This window comes from Martes martes (genome assembly GCF_963455335.1).
Source record: "Martes martes genome assembly, chromosome: 3".
NCBI lineage: Eukaryota > Metazoa > Chordata > Mammalia > Carnivora > Mustelidae > Martes > Martes martes.
In genome coordinates, this window is record NC_137890.1 from 732,638 (window position 1) to 755,536 (window position 22,899).

The window sequence follows — 22,899 nt, forward strand, 5'->3', positions numbered from 1 at the left end:
CCTTCAGAGGGACTGTCTCCAACCTGGGCTCCCAGCTCCTGCAATTCCATGCCTCTTTGGGCCTTTTTAGAAGGTCCTCATCCCTGCTCTTTTTATTTCCGGAACCACACCAGCAGCACCCCTCTTCCATGCCACCTGGTATGAGTAATGAACGGGGCGGATGTGAAGTTCCCGAGCTCAGGACCCTCCTTCCTACCTGCAAATCCCCAGCAGGCCCACAGCTCCAGTTACCCTACAGAGCCCTGAGCAGTGGTGCCCACGAGACCCGCCGTGTCGACCCTGGGACGGGAGGACAACCAGCAAGTCCCGCCTCCTAGCGCCCGTGCCGCTGCCTTCTCCCCGGTCAGCCAGGGGACTCGGGGTGGGGGCGGGGACGGAAGGAGCCGGACGGGGACACAGGCAGTCCCTGAGCATCGCTGCTTTCCAGAGACTACAAGGACACTGGATCTTTGACGGTACGATTTAAAAATGCTCTCATTAAATATCTGGTGATAGACAACATGTCTGTGCCTGGTTGGCGTGCAGGATGTCTACGGCGCTTTGGCGGCACGGACGTCCATATGAGCACAGGGCAGACCCTCTCTCAGACACTCGCCTCTGGCGTTAAATGCACCTCCATGGGCGTGTACGTTGGCCAGTAACCCATCGTAAGTATGTTCACGGTCAGATCTATGGAGCCCGGCTCGCTCTGGTTCTGCATGTACTGAAAACAAAACAAGATAAACTAAGTATTGTAGAATATCATCAAAAACAACGAGTTTGTGAAAAGGTAAATGGTGTAATTTTCAAAATACAGCTCAACACGCATTTGTATTTAGTCCTGAGGACACATTCCACTAAAGCCACAGAAGCTTGTTCCAAAGTCACTTGGGATATTTTTCCTGCTTCTCTGGTTACGTTACCAGCACGGGATGCTACTGCACTTGTTTAAGTCAAATGTTTGTTATGCATTTTTAGGGATTATTCTTCTTTTCCATTTTGAATTTAAGTGACTCAAACGCGTGAGACACGAGGTGTCGTTCTGAAGGCCAAGGGCCTGACACAACATGAAGGGGACCGCTCCCGCACAGCTGTTCGACTTGAACGAAAACACAGCTTGCCTGCTTAAACTGGACCATGATGTCCTTGGAGAGTTCCATGTCCTTGAACATGCCTTCCAGCTTGCTGGTGAAAGCGGCGCCGCACTCTGGGGCACAAGCAGAGGGCGTGAGTGGCACTGGGCACAGGGCACGGCACTGCGACGGACGGGCCCGGCCCCACACTTACCATGCTTTAGCTTGGACAACATCGATTTCTCAGCATCTACTGAGGCGCTTTTCCCAACAAGAAGTCTTTTTGCCAAATCTTTTTTATAAAATGCTTCAAAGACATCTTTCCCTATTTGTAACCAAACGAGAACGACATAAGACATCAGACAGTTAACACGCAAACATTCCCTCCGACTGCGGGTGTCTAGGTGCTGGCTCTGCGGCTCTAACTCGGAAGCCTCCTGGGATGCTGCCCCCAGAGAGCATGTGCACAGCCATCGGCAGGTGGCCGTCCCTCTACCTCCTGTGCTAATGCGGAAGTGGAAATGTCTCGGGCAAGTCTTCGCCAGGAAAGACAGGGCCCCAGACGGAAGTCTGGACAGGGTAAGCTCCCCTCCATGCTCAGTGTTAACAGCCACAGCGTGGGGCGCGTCTCACCGTGGATGAACCTGAATATGATCATGACCTTGTCAAGAATCCTCTCCAGCTCCTCGTCCGTGGCTTCTTTATTACCCGCTCTCAATTTTGAATCAACGTGCTTTGCTGTGAGATCAAGAGCTTAAATTACTTGAAGAACTGATACACTTTCTAATTACAAAGAAAGAACATCGTTAACTTCCATACACAAAGAGCAGGCGGCAGCCCTGGAACCTTTCCAAACTGACACTGTTAAGAGACGAAAGGCAGATAATCTGGTTTTCTAAGGTAAGTACTCTCAAACCCTGTGAGAATAAACACTTGAGTCACACGCCTGGGCTGCACAACGCCACCGCTGCAGACACCGGAACGGCCGGCCCCTGAGACGCGGCACCCCTGAGCCCGCGGGTCAACCATGGGACGGGGCTTGGCCAAGAGCTGAATGTTTGTCTTTGGAGAAACCACAATCCATAAAATGGTATAAAGGCCAAACTGAACTGCCTTGTGAATTTCTTTTGTTGCCTTTTTTTTTTTTTTTTTAATATTTTCTTACGTAATCCCTCTGTTCAGTGTGGGGCTCGAACCCACCACCCCCAGATGCAGAGCTGCATGGTCCACCATCTGAGCCAGCCAGGGGCCCCTCTTGTTGCTGCTTCTATTAGTTTTTTCTTAACAATTTTTTACTATCCAATACCCTGAACACACACAAAGGCAAAGAATTGCATGATGAACCCCACGTTCCCATCCCATACTCTCAACAGTAATCAGAAGCCCAATGCTGAATCACTGCATTTACTCCCTCTCTCTGCCCTCTGCCTGAAAACTTTCACTGACTAGTCTACAAATCCTGAAATATGTTTTGGTATTATGACAACGTAATTGGATAAAGTGATCATTTAAAAACGGTTTCAGGGGCGCCTGGGTGGCTCAGTGAGTTAAAGCCTCTGCTTTCAGCTCGGGTCATGATCTCAGGGTCCTGAGATCGAGCCCCGCATCGGGCTCTCTGCTCGGCAGGGAGCCTGCTTCCTCCTCTCTCTGCCTGCCTCTCTGCCTACTTGTGATCTCTGTCTGTCAAATAAAAACAAACAAACAAACAAACAAACAGTTTCATCTTAAACCATGTTATCTTTTAAGACCTCATCCAATTTTATCCTACTTTAGTCCCGATGTGAGGACACAAAGGTAGGGACTGAGTATATCTTCATGCTAAATGCGCGCCACGGATCAATCAGGTCACCCTCACGACCTGGAGACACTCGAGTCGAGCAAATCCTCCTCACCCAGTTTCTGGACACAAATCACTTGCTGTAATCACGACAGAACCAGGGCTCGTTTTTGCCAAACACAGCCCTGGAGCTGCTAGTGCAGGACGTGCACAAGAGAATACAGTCTTGTCTCTTCCTTCTGTGACGTCAAGCTTCATCTTTACAAAATCACTACTGTGCTCACCCTCACAGAAATGCCACGTGCTTAATACAAACGTAATGCGCACGTTTTTAAAAACGTGTGTCCTAATACGGTGTAACACAAATCCTTCCCTCCCCTCCCCAAGAGGAGCTTAAACATTTTGGGAAAAAAACATTTGCTTGAGTTCTGCCTCATTTTCCCGTATTAAAAACCGTGTGGAGGGCTGCTTTCCTACCTATCAGCTCCGCGGGCTTATTTGGCCTCTTGTTGATGAATGTTTCAAAGGATTCCTTCATCAGGTTGATGAACTTCTCGTTCCTCTGGAAGCACACTTCTATCACGTGGTCTACCCGATCCTTAAAATCCAGCAGATCCTGCACCATATCTTTGTCTTTCTCAGGATTGATCACAATTGTTGTCCCAAAAGTCTACAAGAACACACACACACACCAACTCATCCACAGGCAATGGGAACACACTTCTGCTCTCAATCACGATACTTTCATGTAAATTAATTACTGTTGGTGTTAATCACCAAGCAATTTCAAGTTTCACAGATTCACCCCACGTTCAAAAGACTAAGCAAATATACAATTAATGCTTCAGTGTTGTAATTCTGCTTCTGGGAGAATTTATCAATTAGTGTGCATAGTTTTTATTTACTTATTTTTTTTAAGAGTTTATTTATTTTTATTTGAGAGAGTGAGAGAGAGCACGAGAAGGGGGAGGGGCAGAAGGAGAAGCAGACTCCCGCTGAGCAGGGAGCCCGATGCGGGACTGGATCCTGGGCCTCCAGGATCACGACCTGAGCCGAAGGCAGCCGCTTAACCAACTGAGCCCCCCTGGCGCCCCAGTATCCACTGTTTTTAAAAAACCTTTTACAGGGGCGCCTGGGTGGCTCAGTGGGTTAAGGCCTCTGCCTTCGGCTCAGGTCATGATCCCGGGGTCCTGGGATCGAGCCCCACATCGGGCTCTCTGCTCCGTGGAGAGCCTGCTTCCTCCTCTCTCTCCCTGCCTGCCTCTCTTGCCTACTTGTAATCTGTCTGTCAAATAAATAAATAAAATCTTTAAAAAAAAAAAAAAAAAAAAACCTTTTACATATGAATTCCTCAATCACAAGTCACCGTCAACCCACCACATCCACTTGGACTTGCAGTGTTCCTTCTCCCCCACCGCCAGCCAGCAAGAGCTCAGCTGTTAGCCCGTACCTCTGACTCAAACGTGCCCTATCCAACGTGTGATGGCTGCCTGAGGCATGCACACCCCAACAGCGCAGACCGTGCGAGTCCAAGTCCTGCTTCATGTGTTTACGAAGACAGAGACGGCAGCCCCAAGTGCAGTGCCCGTGCCCAGCCCCAGGCCAGCAGACGGGGACGGACTGCCTCCCCTCCAAGGAATGGAGCCCGAGAGCAATCAGCAGGCTTGCCAGCACGGAGAGGTCCTCTGCCAGACAGAGCCCTGCCATCCGGAGGAAGGTGACCTTGCCACACCAACCGCTCTTCCTAGAGCACGGTCCTGTCCCGCCCCCTCCTTGCCTATAAAAATCTGCTGGATCACACAGCTCTCTGGCGCTGCTTTCTAGCTGCTGGATGGTTCGCTGCCTGGTTCATGAATCACCAAATACAGCCAATGAGATCTTCAAAATGTACTCAGTCGACTTCTGTCCTTTAGCAGAAGGAACATGTATGTTTCTGGAAACGTGGCCTTGGTACTACCCACACATGCACTTGGGAGTCATAGACGTAGTGGACAGACACCGTACGGCCAGCAGGGCTGGGACTTTCTGCTCTGGACCCTTCTGCTCTGACTGCATTTAAAAATAACATACACACACTGCCCAGGGTCAGCTTTCCTGTGACAACCACGGCGTTTTGTCAGCGTGACTGCTCATCCGCGATGGACACTCAGCAACGGACTTTCACCGCCTAGACCGACACTTGTCAAGGGGCACTTCCCGTGTTCAGTGTGCATTCCTGCTCCCCGGGGGCTGCTCACAGCAACACCCTCATTCTCCATCAGACTTCCTGTACCGCGAAGCCCCCATGCTGCTGTACACGTCTGAGGAGGTGCGTGTGTGCCTGAGCGGTCCGCGTGTGCACAGATGTGCGGTTTTCGGACTGTTCCACACAGCAGCGTGCAAGCCTCCCATTACCCCTTCTATTTATTGAAGTTTTCCTTGTGATAATTACAGATTTACACGCAGCAGAGAGTGAAGAGACCCCTCATACACTTTGTCTACCAGCTCCCCCGGATGCTAACATTTGGCCCAATCAGAGAGCAGCATTGCAGATAGGGTACGAGTGCTGGTACCCAGCACCCACCTTCTCCAGACTGCCCCAGTTCCACCTGTCCCCACAGCCCCGGAGTGTAACCTATGACCAGGGTCAGACGCTGAGCACTCGGGCACAAGAGCCCTCCTGCCACCGTTCTGTAACCATACACCAAAATGGCAAGAAACGCCAAAGTGTCGTGAAAATCGCAGTCCTGGATGGCTAGGAAATGAAGCGGCATACACACCGAAGGGATACACCAAAACGTGTAAGAATTCTCATGGGCGAAGGCATGGGGTGTTTAAAAAGCAGAGTCACAAAACGGGCGACTCTTGAAAATCATGGCTGGACCTGGACCTGGAGCTCAGGGAGCTCACGAAAGGCAGACCTTCTTCACACCCGGTTGTACGCGGTACGTGCACTGCCGGCGTCATCTTTAAAAACAAAGGTTTGCGCCAGCAGTCTGGAAGGAAGTGTAGGACTTCTGTCTACCCACACAGCTGCCCCCCGAAAACCATGGTGCCTGCAGACCGCCCAGCTTCTCTGCCAGGCACCACACACCCTGGAGGTGGAGTGCCCGCCCCACACGTGGCACAGCCACAGCCACAGCACAGCCACGGCCCCGCCGAGACGGCCCCACGCACCTTGATGTAGTCGCTCCAGTGCTGCAGCAGGGCCTGCTGGCCGCCCTTCACGCGGCTAAATAGCTGGTACATCTGAGTGAGGTCGGGCACTCTGTTCTCGTCAAGCAGGTGGTCCAGCCCTGAGGCAGCACATCAGACGGAAGCACAGCCTGTCAGCACAACTGACGCGCGGCGCGGCGCGCACCGTGAAAACACCAGCAAGCCACCACAGAAGGCAGGGGCTGCTGCCGGTCTCTGGGCTCAGACCTGACCCTGTCGGGCAGGGCCGTTTCCTGAGCACGTGGGAAGCTGTGTTCCTTAATCCCTCAGGTCTCGCCCACACCTTGGCCTGACCAGCATGCCCCGATCGGCCCCATGTTACCCATTATGTAGTTTATCGCTCAGAGAGCGGATCTGTTGCGGGGGGGCGGTCACCATGTCTCATCTTTTAGCTGATTGTTAATTTTTCTTATAATTTCTAATTTATGTTTATACTTCTGGGCCTTCCCATGATTAAGCTTTACGGCCTCCGACATCCTGAAGCAGGTCCTGTAGCTCCAAGGACTTCCACGGTAACAACCAGCACTTGGACGCACTACACAGGGTGCTAGGAGACGCGAGCCGTGCCCGCTCAGACGCCCAGGGCAGGAAGCACACTCTGAAGGGCAGGAGTGAGCCAGGGGTGCAGGCTGAGCCAATCAAGCAGCCCACGGTGGCTGTGGAGTCATCATTCCCCCGGGCTTGTGGGCACCGTGACGGACGTGGCACGAGAGAGCACAGCCTGGTCAGCACTGCCACGCGCTCGCTCGTCCAGGAGACCCAGGATGGAGACGCGCACTCTGGTGCAAGTCCCCAGCCACGTGGCATCATACGTGCAGAGGGCGTGGGGAGGAAGTCCCCACAACAACCCAAGGGCCTGTCCGAGCAGCCAATACCCACGGTGCTCTGCACGGGCCAGTGCCGTGAGCACGGGCCCGGCGACGGAGGACCAGCGCCACACGAGGACCCAGCTGAGAGCTGTCTGCGGCCAGTGTCTCGGCAGCTTTGGCTAAGGGCGCGCTCCGTGGGATTTCTACCAGAGGCCACTCACTACTTCTCGGAACTCATTTTCCCTGAGAGCCAACACGTTTGTTATTCTTAATGATTTTTAGTGACTGTCGTATTACAATACAAAACATCCTTTCCATTGTTACGTTGTTTGCTTTCTTAATATATTAAGGACTGTCGGTGAACCATGAGAGACTCTGGACTCTGAAAAACAACCTGAGGGTTTTGAAGGGGCGGGGGGGTGGGAGGTCGGGGGAACCAGGTGGTGGGTATTAGGGAGGGCACGGATTGCATGGAGCAGTGGGTGTGGTGAAAAAACAATGAATACTGTTATGCTGAAAAGAAATAAAAAATTAAAAAAAATATATATTAAGGACTGTCATTCGGTCTGACAGGAGAGTAAAGAAAACCTACCTTTGTGCAGAATTGCTGTTAAATGTTCTCCTAACAGCTGCTTCTCCACACAAGCAATCAGCGGCTTCCTGCACGAGCAAACACCAAGTGTCAGAGACGAAGAGAAGGGAGAGACCTGGGCCCACGGTCGTGAAGTGGGGTCTGTGCCCAGAGACGTCCCAGGACTCCACCAGAGCCGGGCGGACTCCACGACAGCCACTCCCTCCGGCCGAGAACAATGTCCCCGCCGTCCCAGTGGACACAGGAGTCTTTCTAAAAACTGTCTACCGACTAACACCGAGAGACGGGGGTTCAGGGCGGAGGAGACACCAGTACCCCCACAGACAAGTGCCCGGCGCCCCAGCTCGGGTGGCAGTTCTCCAAAGGAGACTTTGCCCTTTGAGCACAAGGCGCCCCAGCTCCCCCGGCTTCCACGGCACCGCCCGCTCCGCTCCAGGCCCACTGCCCTCTGCGTGGACAGGCTGTCCCCTCCCACGACCGCTTGTCAAAAACCCTACTTCTGGAAGCTTCGACGTGAGGCTCACGCGGCACGAGTGCCACGCAGAACAGACTGTGAGCCTCTGAACTTGTGCTAACGTGGCCGCTGCAGGGACATTCGAAACCACTCTCCCTGGGTCCGTCTCCCACAGCTGCTCTCGTCCTGGCTGTTTCCAAAGATCAGAACCCGTGCTTTAGCCCCAGGGTTGTCATCGGGGGCACGTTCCGGAGCCTTCGTTCATAAAGAGCTTCCCGACAGAGTACCGCGACCCTCGAGAGAGAGGCAGGGCCGATGCTGGCTCCAGCCCCCAGCTCAGGCTTCCTGAGTAGCGGAGGGAGGGGGGAGGGGCCGGCCAGCACCTTCCCAGTCTGCCTCCAAGAGGGGGAGCAGGGCCATGGGCTCTGGGGGTGAGGTCAGAGGCAGAGCAGGGAGGGCCAGCAGCATCGCCGACCCATGCCCGGCCGCAGCGGGGGCCGTCCACCCGCAGACTAGGAATAGCACTGCTGTGACTACATGTAGACAAGTTTCGTGGGAACATATGTCTGCAGCAGAAGAAGGAAGTCAGAACGGCCTGAACCTCCGCAGAGCCCTCGGAGGGCCTGCCAGACCGTCCTCCCCGGCAGCTGCCCTGCATGCCTGCCGCCGGGGCACGACGCTTCCGTCCCCACGGTCTCCCCGAGGCTGCGTACCGCTTGCCCTTTGTAACCACAACGCCGTTCTGGTGGGTGTGACGCGAACTGCGCTGTGGTTTCAGTGCGCACTTCCCCGACGACTGTGCTTAGCAACTCGTCCTCTGCTCACAGAATCCCTGCCTCCAGGCAGAACACGGCCTAGACTGTGGTTGTGCAGCGTGGGAAACCCCATCACAGTTTTGACCCCGCCAGTCCCCGTGATGCCTGCCCTAGCCCAAGTGCCGTGGTTGGTCCCGAGCTAAGGGCAGATACTATAGACTCCTTGCGACAAAAGGTTCAGTCCTGGGGAACTCACTGCCTTAGCACCCAGGTGCCCGAAGACTGACCTCATAATCCACGGTAACAACTCACTGATTTGGCGAGAATTCCTGCCAACCAACAGGAGAGCAGGTCCTTCCCACCCTGAGGGTCAGGAGTCCTGGGGGCACACAGAAGCCATCCCTGGGGCAGGGACAGCCAAGTGACCTGGCCATGCTGCGGGTCACGAGGTGCGGCAGGAGGTAACGCTCTCCCCGGAGACCGTGCACCACACTCAGACTGGGGGCAGGGGCCTTGGATGGGGCACTCTGAGCCCAGCCCTAAGGCTGCCGTGGCTTGCTTATTTATCCTCAGTCTCCCTCTTCTTGCCTTGACAATGACTTTATTCTGTGATCTCTGAATCCCGCAGCAGGGCAGTGCTCCTCCTACCCACCCACGCCTGGGCCTGGATCTGAGACACTCCTCACAGCCTTACTTGGAGAATTTAAATACACTCTTCTAAGCAACATATTTTTAAAATTGGCACGAGCAGTTGAAAATAGAGCCTACGTACAAGAGTGCATCAGCACACACAAAAAAGAACAGGAGCCCCGTGCCCAGTGCCAGCCGTGCCGGTCCCCCACGCCCTGCCCCCACAGCTCCCTGACGACCTGCGCTCTGATCCACTCGTCCTTTCTTGTCCTACCCCGTGCCTCCCCGCTGCCGGCCTCCAGCCCCCGTGGCACCTCGCACTGCCCCCCAGCTGGGACTCTGTGTCCCTACAGCACCCGCACAAGGCTGGCCCGGCTTTAGCAGGACTGTGCCTGTCCGCAGGCGTTGCGCTCCCCGGCCCCTCAAATGTCTGAAGAGACCCCTCCTCTCCTGACCCTCTGTCTCCTGTCTTTGCCAAGCGCCGTAACTCTGCCTCTTTCTTCCATCCCACCTGCTCCAGGCGAGTCACAAATTCCGCACATTGTACCCTTCAGTCTCTTTTCTACCCCATTTCCGTCCTTACCTCTCCCCACTTGAATGAAGTATGACGCTTATGTGCATAGTGAGAAACAGACATTCTCACAATTTTTCCCTTTTTACTTTTCCCTAGCTACTTTCCAATTTTCAGATTCAGAGCAAACAAAATTAGATGAAAAGAGAGAATCATGGGACTTAGTAACATAAATAAAAATGCCAGCTATTGCAGAAGTCTAAAAAAAGGTTTACAATCCAAACTGTCTGACATTCAATGGCACCCCACTGACTTAATTGGATCCCGGTCTCTAAACTCGAAGGTGCCAAGCCCCTCAGCCCGAGGTGCTCCGTTTGGGCGAAATCTCACGAGGCAGCACCTGTCGGAACTCACAAGCGCGGGAATGGTCACAAGTAATACAAGCAGAACACGTGAACACCAGAATCACCCTCAGAGCCTACTGCATGCCAGCCCGGGGAGGGGCTCGCTGTGGTCCGGCCACAGGAACCGAGAAGATGAGCAGTACTCACTGTGTGCTGTGGTCTAAATACGTGATCACTCGGTCTCCTTCTTCCTCTAAGCGCTTACTTACATGGTTAAGATACTCTGGAACCTTCCAAACACAACATTTAAGCATGTCAGTAACAAAGACTCTTTTTCCTTTTTTGTTAAGTAACAAAGATTCTTGGTATTACCCAAAAAGCTAAAACATTGTGGTCCTTACAAAGGTTTTTTTTTTTCAAAGCAAAGTATATATTCAAGCCAAATATGAACACAGAGGAGTGGGAGAAGTGGAAGTAGTCAAGCGGGAGGAGCACTGCGGGAGGGGCGGGTGCACGGAAGAAACCTTCCTGGGACTTGGTTCTGGAGAGTAAACTGGATGTGTAGAACAAGGGACGGGACAGCACGTCACTGTTGTGCCCTGCTCACAGTGGAGCTTGGGGACAAGGCCACGGGTCCCTCCCACCCCCAAGGCCCCTAGGGCAGCCCCTGGGTCGGCGGGTGCAGGCCAAGCGCACCTCCGGCCCACAGAGAACAGGGTTAGCAAAAGCTAATCAAAAGACTGCGAGTTCACTCGAGGAAGCCGAACAGCCCGGCTGCAGACCTCACAACGCACTTCAAGCTTTCAGGGGCAAAGGGCATTCCTGCCCTCACCGGACGGCACAGGAGAAGCCCCAGGACACAGGTTTCTGGCATTCAGACCTAGTGGCAGGGCAGGGCTGGGTATGGGGCGTGAAACTCTCTCTCCAAACCAAGAACTGACAGTCGGTCTGCGCTATGCAATGACGAGGGACCTTTGGGGACAGTCCAGAGGAGCCTCCTTCAGTCCCTGCTCTCATACTTTTGAAACTGTTACCAAGATTTTGGGTTCATATTACTATTTCATGTTTTTTCCTGTGGTTTTCCGGATAATTTTTTCAGTGTCTCACACAAAGGGAAGACTTGGGGTATGACGAATCTTTCCTATTTCAGATTTAACTGTTCTCCTCTTGCTTTACTTTGGGTCACTGTACACATTTCAGAAGCAACTTTACTGGCCTTTTTTTTACCTGGGGTGGTGGATGGAAATAAACAAGTTTCTAAGTTAGAAGAAAGAAATTAAATCTTTACTGTAGTAGGAATGAAGCTCGTTCCTGAGAATTTCAGCTAGATTGTGGCTTTCAGAAAATTCTAATAAAATGTTTACGTGGAAAGACAAATTTTTAGAAATTACACTCAGATGAACATCTACAAAACCAAAGAAAGCGATTCAGAAGTACTTCCAAGTCTCACCTCTCTTTCTTGCATTAATCTCTGGCCTTCTGCAGCATATAAACAATTAGTTTCTTCCAAAAATTTCAGTTCAAATGAATCTTTATATACCTAGGAAATGACCAAAGTTATCGATCAATTACAGGAAAGAAATCTACCTTGGAAAGTGCTGACATACCCAAGACCTCCAGGGAGCCCGGCGGCGGGGACCTGCCCTAACACGCGGCCCCCAGAGCCGCATCCGGGCGGCAGGGTTGGCTCTGGGCTCGGGGACCCTGGCAGCCCACACCACCTGACGCGCTCTCTCCTCTGTGAGTGCCGAAGGCCCCCGCCCTCTCCCTGGGGCACTGGGTGTGCGTCTGAAGGGCTCTCCTCTGGGGCTGGCGGCACAGGGCTAACTGAGCTTCGTATCCGGCCCTGCGACCCTTCCTGCGTCCCCGTCTGCGCGGAGTAGGCGGGCCGGGGCGGGGGCATCACCTGTAGGTCAGACAGCATACTCAGCAGACTTCTCAGTAAGCTGCGGTCCACCGCCTCGCCGTTCCTCTCTCGTTCGATTAAGAGCAGAATTCCATCGATACTTTTACTCTGAACCATCTTGTCGCTAATGATATGATTTCTAAAGAGTTCCAATCCCATGTCCCTGTATGAAGAGTAAAAACAAAACTGTACGTTAGTTTTACTTTTTAGAAGTCTGAGGTAAAGCTACGAGCTACACTGTGAGTCTCATCCTGAAAGTGTTGATCTAACCCCGGATCCATATGTCGAGCCCAGCTCTGCTGCGTCTCTGTTTTCGGCTGGTCTAGCGTGCTTTGTGTTTGCTTCCTTATCAAGGCTACTTCCCGGGGTCTGTCAGGCTTGTCACCGAAAAGTCCATCAATCTTGCAAACACCATGGCTCACATCCTTCTTCCCGGGGTGGATTTTAGGAATCTCCACCCACTCAGCACCTGTCTGACCCTTTTCCATCTCTGGTCCTTCTCCAGGGCACGTCATCCAAATACCCCTCTCCCCAGCACTGGGGCCTCTCCTCTATCTGGTCCTTCCCACCGAGGAATGCGACGTGAAACGAGACTCCGGGAGTCCTTCCCTCCGCGGCTTGTCATCCGGGGACTCCAGAGGAAATCCAGCTGCCGGTCACCATGCACAGAAACCCCGGGGTAACAGGTTCTGCGCTCTGTTCAAACATCTCCACGGGCCCCTCATGTGTCCAGCACTGAGCAGGCAGACAAAACTCAGCTCCTGGGCCCGCCAGGTCTCCTCAACAGGCAGCTGAGGTGGGTGCGGCGAGCAGCGGTCAGGGGGCATGGGTTCCGGGGAGCCCCATCTGCAGACCCTCTCCTACAACACGCACCACGGGAGGCTTTTCCTGGTCCCTGCAGGAGCCGCAGGCCTGGGAGTTCTGTGCACGTGCTAGACGCAGCAGGCAGGTGCAGGGGTCAGCCGTGCGGGCCCAAGCCGGGCGCCCAGGTCTGAATCTGAGTCCCACCCCGGCTCGCACTGCCTCTGGGACCCCGCCTGTCTTTCCCATACTATAAATGGGATCACACGTCCAGTCTCCTGCCCGTGAAGCCCTTCCGCCCCTGGCAGGTTGCCCGTGCAGGGCGGACGCAGCGTCCACCGTCCACTCTTACCCACCTGCTCTTCCGTTGCGAGACGCTGCTTTCTAAAAGCTCGATCTCGCCGCTCTCCGCCATTGGTGACCAGGACGTCCTGTGGGCCTCACATCCCCGCCTCCCCCACAAACCGCTCCTCCCGGGCAGGTCCCATTTCCACACAGGCTTCCTTTTCTCCAGTACCAACTCCTTCTGCCTCGGCCACATCAGCACTCCCGCTCACTCTGCAAAGCTCAGGCCCCAGAGGAGGCTCGCCCTCCCTGCCTGGGGCGTCTCTCGCGCACCTGCACCGTGAGTCTGGTCCTACCAGGCGTAGCTTTCCCGCCTGCCGCTGTGGCCTGAGAGCAGCATCATCTATGCTGTAAGTGGAGTTTCTTGTCTTTAGTGACATGGTTACATTACCAACTGTGTTTATGAACCAACAGTTCAGACCAGGCAGCCCAACAACCTGGGAAGAGCAAATTAGGGGCACTCTCTGCCTCAGTTTCTCCATCTGTAAAACGGAGGAAACGGTCATCCGTCCAGAGCCGTACTGCAGACTCGGTGTGCCGGCAAGGCTGGACCTCTTGGGACGGAACCTTGCACACGCCAGCCGCCGTGCCGTTCGTGGCGTCCCCAGCACAGCACCCTGTTTCTCTGAACAAAGGCCGCTCTCTCTGCCTGGGGCCGGCAGGCTGCGGGACCCCCAAGTGTCCAGTGCCTCGCGGACAGGAGCAGAGGCCAGAGAGGGCAGAGCGGCAAGGGGGACAGCGGCACCGAACAAGGGGAGGCTTTCCGGGAGTGTCCAGAGCCACACTGACGTCAGGTGATAGAAAACGAAAAGCATCCATGGGCTCTGGCAAGCAGGGGTCAGCAGCACCGTAGGGAGCCTCAGGTCAGGGGAACGGATGCTAGCCGCTCCTTAAAGAACTCGGGTTGAAAGGGAACAGACAAGAGCCCAGGAGGAGCCCACGGACGACGTGAGCAACCAGTCCACTCAGGTCAGGCAGGGCTTTGTGAGGCGGCAGCGGGCACCCCGGGGCCAGGCAGCGTGGCAGAGGGCATCCGCACAGGGTGTGGAAGCGGGTGACGGTGGGAATTCCCAATTCACACCATCCCTGAAAGATGCCGCACCGGGCACAGGCAGACTGAAAGGAGGCCTCTGTGCGTGTGGCCGGTCAGCGGGTGGGGAGGCCTGGGGGGGCTTCAGGACCTTGTGTCGTGACCTCACCAGCCTCGGCTTTCCTCAGAGCTTCACTGGACCACTGGGCAGACCAACTTCTGGGTGGTCACGGAGCGCCTCGGCCTCTTGCTCCCGCCAGAGGGGAGCGGTGTGCTGCCGGCCCTGGACAGCCCTGACGCGCAGCGCCCGGTGACAGAAATGGGCCTCCCCACAGGGCTGCCATGCCGGCCTGCCACCTCCACGGTGATGCTCTGCGCAGGCTGGGCGGGGTGCCAGGAGGGGCTCCCCTGGTGTGGCCCGGCCCGGCTCTGCCCCCAGGACTAAGGTCCAGTTGGGTCTGGACGTGTGTGATTGTGGCTCTGACGGACATAAAGGATCCGACCGAAAGGCAGCAGCAGAGGCAGCTTGACCGCCCCCGACACTCACCAGATAGAAGGAAGCATGGAATTCTGAAGGACGTATGTGCGGTCCAAAAACAGGAAAATACTTCTGATCATGATCTGGCAATTAGAAAAGCATTTATGCTTTTATGCATTTATGAGTATGGCAGCTGTCTCGAATCTAACAATAACTGTTTCCTGATGATGTTCCCCAAGACCCTCATGACTGATTTTTCCCCCATATTTAATTGTTCCCTTGAGGTTTTATTTTCACCTCTTTTATCCAGAAAATCTGATTATACAGATTTTAAACTATTTAACCTAAGGGATACCTTGGAAATCTGGTCATCTCTTGACCGATGTGGTAAATCTCATGGGCCTAAAGAGACACGTTAAGCTTCTTAAACCATCAGTCCTTATCACCTTGACACGAGGCTGCTGGCCACGTGTCCGACTCTCCTTTGCAAGCAGAGCATGGAGGGGACAGGATTGTCAACCACCCTGGGATTCTCCTGTCACAGAAGCCACCAGCCTTGTGACCAGAGCCTTCCCAGCAGATGTTCATCTGTTCTGACCATCTACCAGGTGCCTATGCCGGAAAAGAGGCCCATTCGTTGTCCCTTTTTACCTCACTAAGGAAACAAAAGAATGCCATCCGCTCAGCAAAGCTACTGGTCCTGTTTCCACTTACAAACAGGCCACACGAAGAAACTCATATCCGTGAAACCAAATTAGAATCAACACATGCACAAAGTCAAAGACTTTGGCTTTCCAGGTACAGCAGAAACCTCATCGGGCTGGACGGTCACGCACGAAGTGGGATAAGGAAAACTTCAGAGATCCATTCAGGATTCCTGAGCTGTCAGGCTGGTCTGAAGCTCACGGGAGCAGCCAGCCCCAATCTAGAAACGCAACTCACACCCTGCTCTGCTCTGCTCTGCTGTTCACTACATTGAGCTGAATGGTGGCATTTCACCCTAAACAGAACTTCCCTATCTCAGCCCACGGTCTGGCCCACACCGTCCCTGGGCAGGTAAGGGAAGGTGGATGAGGCCACGCTTTGATTAAGAAGAAAAAAAGACAGCTGGATTAAAAGGGGCACATCCTCCCCGCTCCCCGACTCCCTTCTGTTCAGCTACACCGGGGGGTGAACAGGATCAAGAGGGTGTGTGCAGGGGAGACAAGGCAGCACAGTGGCGGCGAGGCAGGCTCCGGGCAGCACCCCACACCTGAGGCCAGGTTTGCCGGGACAGTCAGTGCACTTACCATCTGTCTGCAATGATCCTGCCAGCACGTGTTAATCTTCTTTAAAAATAAAACACTATCTAGTGAGTCTGTGCAGATCTGCTAAGGAAAACATGCCAAATGCTGGCCAATTTAATTACTGCAGTTTTAGCCCCTTCACTACCATTCCTGACACAAACACGGCCAACACTCAGTTGTCAGAGGACCAAGGATGTGGGTTTTCTCCATCACTGCATCTCACCCCGCACTGGTGATCAACGTGGCTGCATTCCCCTGCCTTCCCCGCATCCCTTGAGGAGCCCTGCTGCCTGAACCCCGGCCCCAGGCCTCGTGGGTGTGGGTGGTCAGACAGAGGGCAGGTCGTGAGCCGAGCTACCCCGGTGCACAGGAAGCAGGCCGACTGCTAACGGCGCCAGGGGACTGGCAGCTACAGGGAGGTGGCTGATGTCTGACTTTGAGCCTCAGTGAGGACGGATGGGAAATCCCATTCATGCTCTAAACTAGGACCACTCTCAACTTGATAATTAGAACCTATTTTCTCAGAAAGGTCAAAATAGCATTTGTATGAAAAAGAAACCGCATTATGGGGGCCGGACGCTTGGAGCACGGCCGTCCCAGGTTTGTGCAAAGTCAGGGTCCCGAGCGTCTGCCCGCTGCTGCGTGGCTCGCCAAGCCCCCTTCGCGCGTGAGCTCCTTAGTCTCCCCAGCCGCGTGGTGCAGACTGCGCTCCGTCTCTGCAGACCAGCACTGCAGCTGCCGAGGGGGAAGACCTGCGTCGCCTGGCTTCCGTCCCTGCGGTCCTAGCTCCGGGACACCCCACCAGCAATGAGCTTCCCTGGGGCTCCATTTCCTCGGAGATGGTGTGAGGTTAGACGTAAAATCCACGGCACGTAAAAGAGAAAAAGCCAGCGGCCAGCGTGTGACATGTCAAATCAGACAAACATTAGTGTCTTCGTTGGCAGGGAGGTGTGCAGAGGGCGACGCACAGCCAGGACTTTGGGGAGCGGACAGAAGGTCAGGAGTGCCCCGAGGGACTGACAGGCACACCTGCACCTTGTCACACTAGTGAGGCGAGCTGACCACAACCACCGTGGTCCTGGCCAAGCATCTTACTTCTTTTCTCTTGAGACTTTGCTAATAAATTTTTACAAAGTCCTAGCAAAGAACTACTAGTTCAACGGTTAACACACTGGTCAAGAAGCATTTGACAACGGCCCACATGTACAGTGGCATACAGCATTAGAACCTTGCACAGACAGTCTGAACAAAGAAAGAGTCACACGCCTTTTAGACAGGTGTCGCCGCAGCGGGGACACAGCAGCTCTGGCACCTGCAGCTACACACGGGCCACTCGCCGTGTGGCCCACACGCTGGCCATCTCCACAGGCCGTCTGTACCAGCTGAGGGCCGAGGCACCAGGGAGGCCGCCCAGGCTGAGACACACACCAGCCAACCTGACCGCCCGGACGGCCCCAGTGCTGTAACCAGGCAGGCAGCACCCCGCCCTGCACAGGGTTTCCTTGGCAGGGAGAGGCCCATGTGCTGAGCTCACCAACGAGAGAGCCTTCTCCTTAAACAGCTGGCAGAGGTCAGTAACTTCTGGCCACTACCCATGGAATGCAGTACAGAGCGGTCAGCTGGGCCTCGAGGGTGGCACACACGGAGCTCCAGCCCTCCGTGTGTCGAAACCTAGAGCCTCACGTGAGCACCGCCGGGCAGCACGGCACGCAGCCGGGCAGAGGGCTGGTCCACGGGCTCGCACTTCACGGGTTCCCGACACCGTCCCCTCCTGTCTGGAGAAGGACCAGACGGAAGTGAGGGTTTAAGCAGCCTACCAGCCTCCGGACAGCAAACAAATACCCAGTGGCAACAAGCTGACACACCATGGAAAAAGCTACGTGTTCCCAGGACTGCAACGATTAAACGAAGAGAAGAAAGAAACCAGGAACAGTGCTCAGGCCGGAGTAGAAACGTGATCGTGATCAGTTCTGTCTGTGCCGTGTCTCCTAAAGCGGGCCGTTCTGCTCCGACTACAAGGCGCGGCCTCAGAGCTGGCCCGCGGCAGCAGACACACCAGGCCGCGGCGCCGCTCCACACGATGCCAGTGGCTCGTCACGGACAGCCCTCCCCCAAACCCAGTCTCCCATCCGAGGGCAGAGAACGACACTCTCGCCTGACAGTTCCCGAAGTTCACAGGTTGGGCGATTCACTTCTTGCCTCCCTCACGCCCTCGTCAGTCCACACTTCTCATCAGTCCACAAAGCCCAGAGGAAAAGCACACCGTGCCCGCCTCTGAACCCCAGCATGAACCTGGGGCCACGCTGCAGCTCTGCACCCTTCCGGCTGACGAAGAGGGTGCCGTACCAGAGCAAGGGCCCTGCACGCGGAAGGCCCCGAAAGCGTGAGCACAGAGGGCTTCGTAAAGAAGCCCAAGCCTGCCGTCCCCCGCGGGGCAGGGAAGACACAGGAAGTCGTGAAGCTGCCATCTTGCTGTGCCCCTTTCTGCCCTGTGGGCCACGCTGCTTCTGTGCGTGATTCCAGCCCCAACACCCCACGTAAGGCCGCCAGTGCTCCTGCGGCTAACCAGAGTTGTGACGACGTGCAGGCTCAGACTCCAAGGACAGTCTGCGGTTTGCCATTCAGGAAGAGGCCCTCGTGAACCGAGCCCTGGTGCGCGGCACGTCCCCGCCGTTGGATCGTCCGCCACCTGGGTTGACACACGGCCGAGGGGCGCGCGCATGGGGACGGCCTTGGTTTGGGGGAAGGGAGTGGGGAGTGGGTAAGAGCAGAACTGATCACACACATGAGCAAGCACCTGAGCAGAACCACAGGAGGGTCCCTGGTCTCCCCAAGCACCCCTCCTGCTACAGGCCGTGGACGCAGAGCAAGGTGCAGCCCTTCAGCAGGAGAGCAGCCAAGAGACTGGAGAAACCCGGACACGCTGACCCCAACACACACCCGCCACAGGTGTCTGGGCATCTGCGGCAGCTCTGCCACTGGCCCCTCGTCGCCCCCCCACCCTCCCCCCGGCAGGCACAGCACCTCCTCTGCATGACTGGCCGCCCTCTCCTCACCGTGCAGTTTCTGAAATGTGTACCCTCTGCTCCTGCCAATCCCTCCCCGGCCCAGGGCTTAAGCTCCGTCCTCCTGTTTGTTGCCAGGGCTGGAGGTCAGTGGACACTGGCCTCCCTTGTCACCGGTCTTGTCCTGCTGGATTGCTTCCCACACCTGCGAGGGTTCAGATGTGCAGACGATGGCCAAAGCCTCTGGGGTACACACACAGGTTCAAAGCCGAGCGGCAGTCCTGAACGCCAGCAGCCCTCCCAGGGCTGGTCGAGCCACACTGCTCCGGCTCTCTGCGCGCCCCCTCTCTTGTGGCCCACTCCTTCTGGCCAGCTACACCCTGCCCCTCCTCTCCAATACGACTCTGGTCCCCTCCTCTGGGAAGCTCTGCCCCAGCCGGCCGCTCCCTGCATGGCCGCTCCTGCCCCTGGTTCTAGCAACTCAGCATCTCAGAACTCAACGGGCCTCTCACTAGCAGAGACAGAAGATGGCAGAGCGTCATTTTAACTTTTCTCTTCTCTGAAGTACACGGTAAGTTTTATAAGCACGGTTTGTCACAGCCTCGAGGACACGTGACAAGCCCCTTGCCTCGGTCACCGTGCCGTGACTACCGGGAGGGCAGAGCGCAGGCGCGGCAACTGTCTCCCCGGTCTGCTGGCGGCCAGACAGGAAGGAGGCGCCTGCAGAACGAGCGACTCAGGAACGCGTTCGCGTAACTCACAAGGCGGGGTCAGCTGGGAGGAGGAGGATTTCACCAGGTAATCAAGCAGTCCCGGACTAAGTCTCCGTGAGACCGGCTACATGAGGAGTAGCGCACCAGTTCTCCCTCACGAGTGCCCGTCTGCGAACGAGAACTTGAGGATCTGCTGGTGGCTCGCAGGAAGCCTGGGTTCCAGCTACCCTTCAGACACCAGCATCCTGACGTGGGTGCCTGGACTCGTCCCCAGCCTCCGGGACTCCTGAGCTGTGGCATTGAGGCCGAGGGGCGCCTCTGTGTGCCCTCAGAAGACGGCTTTGACACGTGGTGCACGCTGGTCACCGTGGTCCCGAAGGACAGAGCTGTGCCAGAAAGTACCGCAGAGCTGTAGTTACAGACGCCGGGACAAGAGGACCAAAATGGACTCTGCTCACCCACGTCTGCAGAGACCCCTTGCTCGAGGCCGCACCGCAGGGCTTCATGGCCACGGGCAAGCCCGAGCCCCGTCAGCACTACGGGGCTGCCCTGAGGGATTCCCACCAGCTCTGAGAGCTCCGTTTCTCAAGGTGAGGGCACAGGACAGAAAAGATTCCTTTAGCTAGAAAACAAAGGCAGAAACGAACAGGCTCCGGCTACCGACCCCAGACGAAGAGACAGACCCAGAAAAGAGCAGTCCCGGGCAGGCGCGGCAGAGCGAAGCCCACCCAGGAGGCGCACGGAAGCCGCAGGGGCGGGCTGAGGCCAGACTGCAGAGGTGCACAGGGCCGGAGGAGCCCCGCGTCTGGACACCAGCCAAACTCGAAGACACCCCCGCCCCCGTGTCCCAGCCTGTAACTCCCTCTCTGGACCCTGGGGGGGCTTTGAGCACGAGGGTTACATCACACAATCCTGTCCAGCGGACCAGAGAAGGGCCCTCTCCTGCTGGTTCAGATGAAGCAAATAACCCTGGTGCCTGAGAAGAGGCCTTGCGGTAAGAAGCCAGGGCGGCCTCCAGGGGCTGAGCAGCGTCCGTCCCACGACGGAGGGAGAGGAGCTCCGCCACCACCCCGGCAAGCCTGCAAGGTGGCTTCAGGCGAGACCCCGACCGGCCGGCCCCACGCTTTCAGCCAGACAGATCCTGAGCGGAGAACCCGCTGAGCCCAGCCGTGATGCCCCCTACACGCAGCTGAACCTACAGATGGGTACTGGCTTTGGTTGCCAAGTCCGTGGGAATTGGTAACACATCACAGAAAACAAGATAAAAGGATGGCAGAATAAAATTAAGACACTTTCCAGAACTTACCCTAAATACTTCAACCAGACCCAATAAATGGACACTCTATTTCTTTAAGCAGATACGTAATTTAAATGGTAAAAATTCCACTTAAAAAAAAGTCTTTTATATTAGACCACATGAAACTAAGTTAGGTTTTGTTCTAGAAATGGGAATTTTAAAAGCTGTTGTTTTAATATTAAGGATACTCATTAGTTCTTTATCCTACTAATGTTCAGTCTCAAAGGATTTAGGTAACGGACAGAAACTCATGAGCCAAAAAAAGGATATTCTCTGAACTGGAGGATCTGTGCTTGGACGTGATCTTCACAGACCTGGCGCAGCTGCTTGTACAGCGTTGGGGAAACTTTGTGAGAACAGAGATTTTCAACAGCCTGAAAACAAAAGAAAGAGTGAATTATTCACCGTGAATAACAATTAGGTCTTTAAAAAGCCCTGTGTGTACACACGCTAAGATCAGAGCCGTCAGAGAGGCGCCCCGCCCCCTCACACGTCCACAACCCACAGATACAGTTAGGAGCCAGTGTAAGGCGGTGACTGTCTGAAGCCTGGGGCCCGGTCAGGGTTCGGCAGGAACGGTGACAACCGTGGATGTGGAACACGGGTGTGACAGCACCCCTGACAGCCTGACAGCCACATGGTGTGACTGCACCATGTCTGAGTGACCACCACGCAGCAACCTCCCAACCTGGCCACACACAACTGTCACCTGGGGACGTCAAAAGAAAGCCGGGCGCTCCCACTCACTTGTCTGAGGTGAAGGGCGCAGGAAAGCTGTGTGAGTATAACGTGCAACCGGCCCGACCCTCGGTGCCTGCCTTCCAAACGGCGCAGCAGCAGGGCAGTTCCAAGGAACAATCGTGAATGCCCAGGTGACACAGACTAGGTTGTGTTGTTTCCTATTTACCTTTCTTCAAGGTAAATCAGTAATTTACTCACGTTTGTCTCAATGAAAAAACAAGTTTTTTAGGCAGAAACATTTTTCTTAAAATATTTTTTATCCACATCAAAAGAATATTTGTATATTCCCACCAGTTCCAGTAAAATTTTTCAAATTCCATGTACAATACCAGCATCTCATTTAATCCAAAGGAGATACTAAAAGCAAACGTAATTTTTTGTGACTAGTTTTGAGCCATTTAAAAAAAATTGGGGATACACTGCCTTGAAACACTTTGGAATCTAAATTTAACTCAAAAACTGTACTCCTGAGAAAATAAAAATAACTTAAGTTTTTATAAAGCTATTCACTGTAGTAACACTTAAAACATTAATAGTCCTCATGCTTAATGTTACACAAATGCTATTTATTAGCCTGCGTTGAAAAATACAGTAATCCTGATGCGGAACATACGCATGTTCAAAAGACTAAAAGAGAGCGTGGCGCGGGGTGGGGGGGCGGGCGTGACCATAAAAAGTACGACTTCTTAGCAGGTTTATCACGGGTACCACCACCACCACGGGTACCACCACCACCACAGGAAGGGCCCTATTTGTCTTGCTATAGAAACAAAGCTTCATCTACATTCAGTGCTGAAATCCCCTGACTTTTCTTTTCTTTTTTTTTTAAAGATTTTATTTATTTACTGGACAGAGACCACAAACAGGCAGAGAGAGAAGGGGAAGCAGGCTCCCTGCTGAGCAGGGAGCCCGATACGGGACTCGATCCCAGGACCCTGGGACCACGACCTGAGCCGCAGGCAGAGGCTTCACCCACTGAGCCCCCCAGGCGCTCCTCCCCCGATTTTTTTTAAACTCTGCAATTCCTTCACTTTGTAGTCCCATCTGTACAATTCAAAGATCTATCCTTTTCCTTCTTAAAAAACCCAAGATAACCTGAGACAAATGCTTTTGCTCCAGTAGGTTAATCATTAGGGGATCCCACAAATCTAATTATCACGAAATGTTTTGAATGTAAT

General features: G+C 54.5%; 1 protein-coding gene across 2 annotated transcripts in view; it reads right to left on the minus strand.

Moving 5' to 3' along the window:
- CUL4A (cullin 4A) overlaps positions 1-22,899 on the minus strand; it is a 44,680-nt gene that overhangs the window by 12,945 nt on the left and 8,836 nt on the right. Inside the window, exons 3-15 of one of the 2 annotated variants that reach the window (XM_080797879.1) lie at positions 21,250-21,354; positions 15,969-16,037; positions 14,749-14,822; positions 12,026-12,188; positions 11,570-11,659; positions 10,327-10,409; positions 7,426-7,493; positions 5,986-6,104; positions 3,307-3,499; positions 1,686-1,790; positions 1,267-1,377; positions 1,101-1,186; positions 596-703 (exon numbers count right to left, since the gene is read on the minus strand). In XM_080797879.1, coding sequence (XP_080654005.1) covers positions 596-703; positions 1,101-1,186; positions 1,267-1,377; positions 1,686-1,790; positions 3,307-3,499; positions 5,986-6,104; positions 7,426-7,493; positions 10,327-10,409; positions 11,570-11,659; positions 12,026-12,188; positions 14,749-14,822; positions 15,969-16,037; positions 21,250-21,354 — 1,374 coding nt within the window. Of the gene's footprint in view, positions 1-595; positions 704-1,100; positions 1,187-1,266; positions 1,378-1,685; positions 1,791-3,306; positions 3,500-5,985; positions 6,105-7,425; positions 7,494-10,326; positions 10,410-11,569; positions 11,660-12,025; positions 12,189-14,748; positions 14,823-15,968; positions 16,038-21,168; positions 21,206-21,249; positions 21,355-22,899 lie in introns of those variants that run through there. The other variant, XM_080797880.1, reaches the window with a different exon arrangement.